Source organism: Mus pahari, chromosome 5 (genome assembly GCF_900095145.1).
Source record: "Mus pahari chromosome 5, PAHARI_EIJ_v1.1, whole genome shotgun sequence".
Taxonomy (NCBI): domain Eukaryota; kingdom Metazoa; phylum Chordata; class Mammalia; order Rodentia; family Muridae; genus Mus; species Mus pahari.
This window is the reverse complement of record NC_034594.1, coordinates 14,248,656-14,259,487: the sequence shown is the minus strand read 5'-3', so window position 1 is coordinate 14,259,487 and position 10,832 is coordinate 14,248,656. Positions and strand designations below refer to the sequence as shown.

The 10,832-nt window shown below is 42.1% G+C and overlaps 1 protein-coding gene across 2 annotated transcripts in view; it reads left to right on the top strand.

Annotated features, from left to right (window-relative positions):
* The window catches only part of Prim2 (DNA primase subunit 2), a 204,452-nt gene that overhangs the window by 118,194 nt on the left and 75,426 nt on the right, over positions 1 to 10,832 (top strand). For both annotated transcript variants that reach the window (XM_021197856.2, XM_029538764.1), the window contains exon 8: positions 8,656 to 8,723. In XM_021197856.2, the coding sequence (XP_021053515.1) occupies positions 8,656 to 8,723 (68 nt within the window). The remainder of the gene's footprint in view (positions 1 to 8,655; positions 8,724 to 10,832) is intronic.

Below are 10,832 nucleotides of genomic sequence, written 5' to 3'. Positions count from 1 at the left end.
GGGGGGAGGGTATAGGGGTCATTCGGGATAGCATTTGAAATGTAAATGAAGAAAATATCTAATAAAATAATTAAAAAAAAAAAAAAAGACTGAGGTCCAGAGCCATTCTAGCTGCCTCTCCACTCCAGGGGCATCACAGGGAGAGTGGAAACATTAAGCCATCTTTTTAAAACAACGAGATGTGCAGGATATCTGAGAGTCAGTCTGCAGAGCCATGATGGTGGCACTGTCCCTACCAAGAGATGTCCAGAAGCAGTGCGTATGTCATCTGCATAGGGCGAGTGATAGTAGACAGTGATAGGAGTGTGTCATTTGGAGTGACAGGGCTGGCAAGGGTGCTACCTCTCAGACAGTTGGCGATTCAGCCATCAAAGCTTCAGGGACTTTGGGTGGACCACGTTGAGATGCTACCATGTTGGGGAGTGTTAGTGGGTCTATCCTTCCTCCATAGGAAGTCTCTTTAAGAGGACACTAAAAAGTTCAGTTTTGATGTGAAAAGTTTCAATATTCCAAGTCTGGATTCTTCTTTTGTTCTTAGAAACTGGCTGTGAAGACAGACTGGGAGACTGATTGCGAGACTTAGCGGCCAAGGTCATGTCTAGCAAATACCAGGCCCCGGGCTTCATCTCTAGGACTGAAGAAAGGAGGAGAGGGAAAGAGGCAGAAACTGAGGAGAAAGTCTGTCAGTTCACATGAGACTGCCTGCTTTAGCTTAAGAATTTTGAGCCTAAACTGTGACGGTGCTCTCAAAGCCACAAGACTTTTCTGAAGGGAAATTAAATGACCCATGTGTTCCCTCTCTGTTTATCTCTGTAGCCTTTCTCTCCCTATTCAAGCAGTTGTTTTATATTTAATGTCTGTAAATGATAGTGGCATGTTGAAGTGCCCAGAGTACCCTGATACGGTCATGTTTCCATGACTCCCCCCAGTCAGCCAGCCTCCTAAACTGGAAACATCACCTCTACAGTGCTTAATATTCTTTGGAAGTCAAACGACTTGGCATGCTTAGAACTCAAATGGAATCTGTTTTGCACAGCAAGGTCATTTGCCAGTTTTGGAACCTTTGTACTGAAAGTCATGTTGGTGGCCAGCAGATAGGGCAATTCCAAGTGCAGCCCCAGACTGATAAAGCCACAGACTGATAACGCTGATGCCGTGAGATAACTTGTTCCTGAGCATCATGAAAACTGGTAGATTCTGGGGGCGTTTGAGCACTAGGTGTTATTATTGGCCAGGAGCTGTCTGACCTGTTAAGGAGATTATAAGCTGGGAGAGTACATGTGGCCACAGGAGAAAGAAGAAATAGAACATAAACATTCATAGTGCAGGCTCTGTGAGTGGGAGCCATTGCTGTTACGAGAGAAGGTAGTTCAGAAGGACACAGGACTCTCTGTTGTTAAAATCAATGAAGTTAAAAGAGCAGCTGCTTGTAAAAGTTAATTTTCTTTGACATCTGCTTTGGTCCCAGTAATAAAAAACGATAGCTCTGTTGAACAGTCTGCCTTATCTAAACCGGCATCTTCTTGTGACTGTGGGATCTGTTTGGAAAACTGTTGCCTTTTGTTTTCAGAAAATGAATATTGAATCATTTGTCCTTTAAGGTATATGCAAAGGCATAGTATATGCATCTTTAATTTAGTAGGACAGATTTGAGTTGGTATCCTAGGGATTACAGGATGCAGAGGGCCGTCCTAGGGATTACGGGATGCACAGGGCCATCCTAGGGATTACAGGATGCAGAGGGCCGTCCTAGGGATTACGGGATGCACAGGGCCATCCTAGGGATTACAGGATGCAGAGGGCCATCCTAGGGATTACAGGATGCATAGGACCATCCTAGGGATTAGGGGATGTACAGGGCCATCCTAGGGAATTACGGGATGTACAGAGCCATCCCGGATATGTGCTATGAAGAGCAGGTGATCTTTTGATAAACATTTTCTATTCTCTTTATTTAAAAATCTAAATTTGATTCTTCTTAGTGTTTGTAAAGATACATAGCTGCCTCTGTCGGCTTTCAGTGATACTGCAGACTGCTTTGCTTATTTGAATAGTCAGTGTTAAGTCACAGACAGTGCCTGGCTCTGCATCGTTCACCTTGGGAGGTGTGCACCTTTGATATTGGATATTTTCATTTCTTGAGTTTTATAAGAAAGCAGAGGTGACTGGTAGAGGGTAAAACCACCAGGGAACAAAACCGAGCAATATTTTCCAAGTGACCCATGTTTTCTCGTCATTTTTATGTGTTTTAATTTAGCCAGTGTTGGGCAGGAGTTCATAGAGGGGGGATTTATTGTTTCAAAATGAATCACTGTGCTCTTCATTGTCAAAGGATTGAAGTACCTTTGTTTAGGAAGCGTCTGCTGTCTCTTTAAGATCCACTTACTACATTTGACTGTTTCCTCCTCATTTATCATGGTCCCCCTTTTCATGCCTATCTTCTGGAAAAAACATCATGAATAAAGTATTTTTTTTTCTATAGGCTCCTTATGAGCCCTTGAATATTTTATAGAGAAATGACTCTATTTCCATGTGTGTATGTGTGTGTGCCTGCATGTGTGTCTGTGTGTGTGAGAGTGCCTGCATGTGTATCCATGTATATATATGAGTGCCTCTATGGGTGTCCTCGTGTGTGTCCATGTGTGTATATGTGAGTGCCTGCATGTGTGTCCATGTATGTGGGTGCCCGTGCAAGTGCATCCATGTCTGTATGTGTGAGTGCCTGCATGTGTGTATCCGTGTGTAAGTGCCTGCATGTGTGTCCATGTATGTGTGTGTGCCTGCATGTGCATCCATATATGTATATGTGAGTGCCTGCATGTGTGTATCCGTGTGTCTGTGTGTGTGAGTGCCTGCATTGTGTCCATGTATGTATGTGTGTGAGTGCCTGCATGTGTGTCCATGTGTATGTGTAAATGCCTGCATGTGTGTCCTTATGTATGTGTGAATGTATGCATGTGTGTCCATGTGCGTATGTGAGTACCTGCATGCATGTACTTGTATCATGTGCATGCCTGGCATCCTCAGAGGCTAGAAGAAAGTATTAGATCCCCTGGAACTGGAGTTATAGGCAGTTGTGAGCTTCCTTGTGGGTGCTTGGAACCCAGCAGGGGACTTCTGCATGAGCAACAAGTCTACAAGTTAGTACCTGGGTGACAACAAAATCCTTTTCACAGCAGTTGTGAGCTTTGGGGTTCTAGGCAAAATGTCTTACCCAGATTTTTTTTTTAAACAAAACAAAACAAAACAAAATGGAATTAACTTATATAGATTCAGCCCTAAATAGAGCTGTGGTATTCCAACTAACAAATGTAATTGCTTTTAATTTGTGCTTCAAAACTTTTAAGTCTATTAGAGGAAATAGTTCTGTTTCTTTTATTATTTTGCCTTACTTAGGCAGCAGATACCTAACCGCAATACATTAGTAATCAGTCAGAACTGTTTCCTGGACATCTGATGGCTTCAGGGTGTACTACTCCAAAATCCGCCTTTGGGGAAGCAACAGCAGCAGGAAGGTGACTCACCCTTTCTCCCCTGAAGCAGGCCATAAAACTATCACACTGTGCAACCCAACTCTCCCATAGAAAAGGAATGCCCTTCTGAAGACCCAGGGACACAGTGAAGAATCTACAAGCCCATCCCCAGTCATTACCATTACATCACTCCTTCTCTCCCAGTGAAACTTCCCAGCAACTGTCCATGAACATATGCAGGCTTCTCTTGCTTTGATTCTTAATTTCTGAAGCCTCTCATTTTATATAAGACTTATATATAAAATAAATGAACACTTTATACTTGTTAATGTATCATTGGCTATAGTGATCTTAGCCATGACTGTAGCGATGGTAGTGAGGTCTCAGTAGGAATAAGCCATTCCTAGGCAGTGAGTGACGGTTGTAAAGTATAGTCTGAAATCCCTGCTTGGTTTGGGAAGCTTAGGCAGGCCATGGCCTGCGCTGTAGCTTACTTGCAGGTAAGCTTTACATTTCTTTACCTGTATAACCTTTACTGGACTGTAGGCCCACAACCTATTAACCATTATTGGACTATAGGCCCATGACCTTTACTGGACTATAGGGTCTATAACCTTTACTGTACTGTAGGTTCATATCATACTTGGATATCTTCAAGATACTTTTGTGTATTCATTTGTATGTTTATGAATTTCACTTATATGCATGTTTGTGCAACACATGTATGTAGTGGCTGTGAAGATCAGACTCTCTGGAACTGGTACTACACAGGGTTGTGAGCCACCATGTAGATTCTGGGACCTGAACCTGGATGCTCTGCAAAGAGCAGCCAGTGCTCTTAACAGTTCAGTCATCTCTTCAGCTTCTTAGTTTTTGTTTTCAAACATCTGAATTCAACTCTTTTAATCTGGCTGATTGATGTTTTGAGGATAGATCCTCATGTATGCCACACTGGCTATAAACTCCTCGTCTTCCTGCATCAACCTCCTAAGTGCCGTGACTATTTGGCCACCAGACCAGCTCTAAAGACAATAGAGCCCTTGCTTTGCATTAACATTAGTACACTTGGTCACCTGCCTACATTTCTGGATGGCCTCCTCGCCTTGTCTTAGGTATTTCAGAGTCAGGGCTGATGGTGTGGGAGATAGATACCATGGAGATAGTCTTCCACCTCACAGCTGTGTGGTAGCCATTTAAAGAGGGGTTGTTAGTTAACAAGATGTGTTTGTTTTTGTGTGTGCACGTGTGGATACGTGGAAGCCAGAGGCCAGCCCGGAGCATTGTGCCTTCGGTGGTGTGCCTTTAGGGTTACTCCTTGGGTTTCGCCCACCTAGGTTTTTGGAGACCTGGCCTCTTACTAACCCTAAGCTGCTGGATAGTCTAAGTGGGCTAGCCATGGAGCTCCAGGGAGCCAGCCACCTGCCACTGCTGCTCCAGGGGTCTCATCATAACTGCACACTATTATGCCTGGCACCGTTTTATGAGGTTTTGAAACTCAAACTTAAGTCCTCATGCTTGGACGGAAAGTACCTGGCTTCCTGAGCTGTCTCCTGACCCCATCCTTATTATTTGTGCCCAAATATCAATCAAAATGTAAGATTATTTAATGATATTAATCGTTTAAGAATTGTTTTTATTACTTTTGAAATGATGTATGTGTGAGTATATGCACCACTTTTTTGCAGCACTCTAGAGGGCTAGAAGGGGGTAGCAGATCTCCCTGGACCTGGAGTTACAGGTGATTGTGAGCTGCCCATTGTAGGTGCTGGGAACCAAATTCATGTTCTTTGAGGAGTGAGTAGTATGTGCTTTTAAATTCGCAGCCATCTCTCTAGCCCCATATCAGTCTTCAAAACACAGTTTATCTAAGCATCACTGAGTCCAGTTGTAATAGCTCATCCCTGTACTGTCAGCACTCTAGAAATAAATAAAGCCATGAGGATTACCTTAACTTTGAAAGTTTGAGACCAACCGATTTGATCTACATGGTAAGTTCTAAGCCACCCAGGGCTACATAGCAAGGACCTGTCACAGGAAACCCAATGGGAAGGAAAATCAGTTACTTGTTAATCTTGCTTAAAAGTAACACAAAACTTGTATTGCTTAATTCAAATGTGCTAGATGTATTTGTAGGTCTGTCTTTCCAATACTGTCTCAGGCCTAGGTTATGCTAACTTGTATGCATGTTCCCCTGAAGTAACCATAACCTGGGATTCATAAAGAACAAGTTTTTGTGTTTTCTATATGTAAACAAACAACCCCCCAAAACCCAAATGCTCCCCACATTTGAAAATGAAATTTCTTTCTTAGATTACTATTCATTTTAACTTGTAGAGAAAATGCTTTATATATCTACTAATAAACACTTTGGTATGATAGTATATTGCCTTTTCAGAAGGCTGATAACTGTCATTTAGTTTTGATTTAGATTTATTTTTTGTGAAAGCAGGAATTTGAAAACTGTTACCTATCAAATGCAGATATACACTTTTTTATTCATCAATTAATAGAGTGAGTTGCAAGTTCTTGTCACACATTCCGAGCTGGCTCTCTGTTATGAGTTTGTTAGTCATGATTGCTAGGGCAGTGGCAGCCTCAGGGAAGAGTGGCACAAAGACCCACTACAGTAGCTTAGGGAGGCATTCGGAGAGCATCTGCGGTGATGGTCTCATAGTGACAGCCTTAGCCATTTGAAGTCTGTGTACGGCTCTGCTGCTTTCTGCAGTTTGAGGATAGGTTCATCACCATGCCTCCTTAACCCCAAACCATGCACTACTTTTGAAAATGCTAATTGTTTTACAAGTTGCAGAGGAGAGTCCTCAAGCACATTCTACTCAGATCTCCAGTTTAGAAATCATTCTTGGTAGATCTTTGTCCAAGTTTGCATTTTGTTACTACAATGAACACCACGGCCAAGAGCAACTTACAGTCAGTCAGGGCAGGGATTCAACAGGAACCCAGAGAAAGAAACTGAAGTAGAAGCCATGGAGGACTCTGTGTACTGCCTGGGTCCCTCTGGCTCATCTTCTGTTCCCTTTTACCAAACCACAGTAGCGATCAAGAAAATGCTCCCCCAGGGTGTGCCCATGGTCAGATGGATGGAAGCCATTCTTCTGTTGCGGTTCCCTCTTCCCAGATGTGTCAGGTTGACAACCAGATTGTTGTCAACCATTACAGTAAAACCATTGCAGAGTAAGTTGGTGGTAGAGGGACTCAAAACCGAGTCACTCTGTTCTGGGAACTGGAGCTGTGGCAGCTCTACCAGGGACTCTGCTGTTCTGTCTTGTGTAGCTGGCTCGGTCTGGGGCCACCCACTCACTCTCAGTTGAGTATCTCACTATTGTGGCCCCAAAATGAAAAGTTTGCAAATGTTGGATGTAAGGTCATTGTAATAATCTTAACCCGAGAGCCTAAGAGAATTCTTTGCTGATTTTAATTAGGGAAGAAATTAACTCTTAATTTGAAAACTTCAATCTTCTAGTCAGGGATAAATTAGGAAGGAAGCAAACAGGAGGCAGGCACCGTAGAGAATGAAGATATGTTAATAGTTCAGGGAAAAGGGCTAGAAGATGGACAGAGATGAAGGACTTGAAGAATTCGCCCATTTGGAGTGAGCAGCTGTCTAGTGGCGCTGTGGTGGAGAAGTGTCTGCTTCCATCTAGAAGAGATGCTTAATTAGGAAGGTGTGGAAACTGACAAGTGCTTGGAGAAGTCCAGCCTGTCTGTTCTGTTCTCAGAGAACCATCTAGATAGGTTAATTAAATCTGCTTAGAGAATAGCTTTGGTTCTGAGACATGGAATCTCTGACAATGAAAGTGATATTTTGCAGAGGGATTTGGTGTTAAGGACTACATTGCAGGACGGGTAGAATGTTGCTTATAAAATCTGATGACTTTGATAACCTTTCTGGTGGTGACATACTATACTGGCATTTTTCCTGGACCCTAAAGACCCGCTTTTGCTAAAATTACAGCATATTATTGTGTCACAGTCTTATGTTTTAAATTCATAACTTGTGCAGGTGTTGACTTAGGTGAAACCCGGAATGCTTGCTAGTCATTATTTGATCAAATTATGTTGTTTGTTCTTTTGTTTGTTTTTGGATCTGTTCTGCCACTACCTTACAGCCCCAACCCTAAGACCCATATTAGAATATTTTAAACATTGTATCTCTATTTTTATTGATATAATATAAACATCAGTTTGGTAAGTTGTCTTCTGTTTTTCGGGAAATCTTTCCTGAGACCAGCAGTGTGAGGATACCCTATACAATATATACCAAAGGATGTCTTGTAGTCTGTTCCTTTTCCTCTGACTTTGTTTTAGTAGAATATAAGAACTCTTTGGATGAGAGATTTACTTGTTTTGTTGTCTTGAGTCTGTTTCACATTCGCGGACTACGCTGGGTGGATGCGTGTCTTTACTTCTTAGTGGAAGTTCTCAGAGGAGAATGCAGTCCACATGGCTGTAAGCACACAGAAGAAGCTGGTCTGTCTGCTCTTGGTTTGATGCATGGCATTGATTGCAAGGGTTTGGCCTTCAGTTTTGGTCTCCTAGCTTAATTTGAGGTCACATTTCAGAGTTAAATACGGTTAGTTTGTTTTGAGTATTAGGAGATGTTCTTGGTTTCTTTCGGTAACGTGGTTGTTAAAATTATGGAAATTATGGGGGAGTCGGTGTGTATTCTGATTTCCCGATTACTTAACCATAAGTGAAAGTTCCTCTCCTTATGCTATCATATCCTAGTATCATACTGGAAAGCTCTTTATACATCTTAATGTTTAGCGCTTTCTCAGATTTTAGTTACAGAGATAACGTGCTTGTGAGTAGAGGCTCGTCCACAAACTCAGATGTCTGGGCTCTTCTCTTACATTCTGTTCTCATCCCTTGAAGTGCAGTAACATAATTTATGTCCTCAAGACAGCTTAGTTGACTTTTGCTTTTGTTTTGCTTCTCTGTCCTCCTGCCTCAGCCTGCTGAGTGCCTGAAACATGGAGTTATTCAATCCTGATGAATTAATGATTAAGTCCTTGATTTAAAGCAGAAAGTGTCCCCTTATATTTGTGCATGGCCTCCCTGGCTGCCTCCCCTCAATAGTGTCCCCTCAGCAGTCCTGTCTGCCTTCAGTGTTGTGCCCCACCCCCACACTGCCACTCTCCTGACCCTTTTTCTCTGATTTCAGCTAACAGCCAGGTCGCTGCCTGCTGTGCAGTCCGATGAACGACTTCAGCCTCTGCTCAACCATCTCAGGTAACAGAAAGGCAAAGCCTTGTCACACTTTTCAGTGCTAAATCAGTGTCCAAACATTACTTTTATTTGCTTGAATTCTGTAAGTCAACTTGAATACTTGGCTATCCTTGGCTTTAGGATGCTGAACAAGTTAATTCAATAAGAATGTATAAACTATTTGTTTATACATTTATACTATTTATAGATTTATACTATACACACAATGTATATGTATATCTATGTGTATATTCATATACATATACATACATATAAACAAACAAACAAACTATATACATTTATACCATCTCCCGACTTTATTTGATCTCAGGTATTTAAAGTATAAATGATTGTGACTCTTTTTATTTGCTTCAAGTTATTCTCTCTACAGTTTCATTTAGCCTACTTATATTTATTTACAAGACTTACATAGTCAAAAATACTGTTTCTCTTTACAGTTTCTAAGTTTTAAGTTTTTAAAGATTTATTTTATGAGTATTCTGCATGCCTATATGTGTGGGCACCATGTTCTAGCCTTGAGGGAAAAGGTCAACTGGAATTGGCTTGTGAGCCTCCTTGTTGGTTTGGGAACTGAACCCTGGTCCTGTGCAAAAGCAGCCAATATTCCCTTAGCTTCCCTTTCTCCCTTGTCACTCAGAAATTTTACATTCAAGCATTATTGTTTTTCATCTTTTCCACTGCCTCCTTTCCTTTCCTTTGCTCCCCTGAGGTCAGCAACTTTCATTTTTCCATGTAATTGATTTTGTGGGGCAAGGCTGTGGGTGTGGTTAAGGCTAGTGTTCCTGGTGCCTAGCAGCATTCATCCTATACACGTATAGATTCATCCTATACATGTGTGCTTCACCTCCTAGAGCTGTACTCACGGGTCAAGAAACCCAGACCTCAAGTTTGAGTATGTTATTCAATCTCTACTCTCTGACCCTTCTAAGTCTTTTCATTTTGTCTTCAAAGTATCTCTCTTACTTCACTAGCTTGTTATCCTTAACTCATGCTTTTCCCTCTGATGTAGTTCACACTCCTGCCAGATGTGATTATGTTCTTGGCTTTAGCTGTTCTCTGTTTGTTGCCCTCCACGCTCCTTCATTCTGCTTAAAGCCCGAGCCTGGTGCCTACTCTGGAATTCCTGCTGGTAAGAACTATAACTGGAGAATGCTTGTGTGTCCTTTAGGTCAGGTGTCATGTTCTGTAGTTCCTTCTTCTCGACCTGACCCAGACAGAGGCGGTTTTCTGCTATTGCAGGATTTGATACTGTAATTATCCTCCCCCTGCCTGTAGCCATGGTTATATCCCACACCTACTAGGTGCTATGTGTTCTGCAGAGTGAAGTGCAACATATGCCTACAGATGTCCCTGACATCTTTTGTTTTCCTTCTGAATGGAATTTTTATATTTTATAAATCTGTTTGCCCTAAAATTTTGCTGGTTCCACACATAAGTCAAAGAGGTTGCTTCTTAGCTCTAGTGGTTACTTGATTCCGTGCAATCATGACAGATTCTCTTCCTTCCATCTCAGTATGGTAATTGTCACCTAGAATTTAGATTAACTACCGATGTCTCTTTGAGTCCTTGAAACTTGAACAAACTGTACATTTGTTTAGGGCTTTCATTCTCCATGGAGTTCATTCAAGACTGGTTGCTAGGCAACCAGGCCTGGATGTTGCTTTTTTATTGTTATTAAACCAAATGGCTTCTCATTTTATTACTGTGTCAGAGGCATCTGTAGGTAGGGTGGCAGCTGGTGTGCATAGCTTGGCACCTCCTGTTCTACAGAGTAACCCTAGGGGAGTGTGCCTTTCAAGCATGGTGGATTGTCTCTTGACTGTCAAGTATGATGTTTTTCTTTGATCTTACCTTTTTTAAGGCCAAAGTGGCAAAGAACTGAACTAAGGACATAGCTCAGTGGGTAGAGTGCTGTTTATAGTGAGCATGAAACTTTGGGGTTGATCTCTCTCTAGCATGACAACATACGCTCTTGGGAGATAAAGTCATGATGATTACAACTTCAAGGTCATTCTCCACTGTGTAGAGAGCTGTAGGCAGGCCTGGATGCATGGGACTTGAGGGAGAGGGAGAAGGATCGGGAAAGGGAGCGGGAGAGGGAGAGGGAGAGGG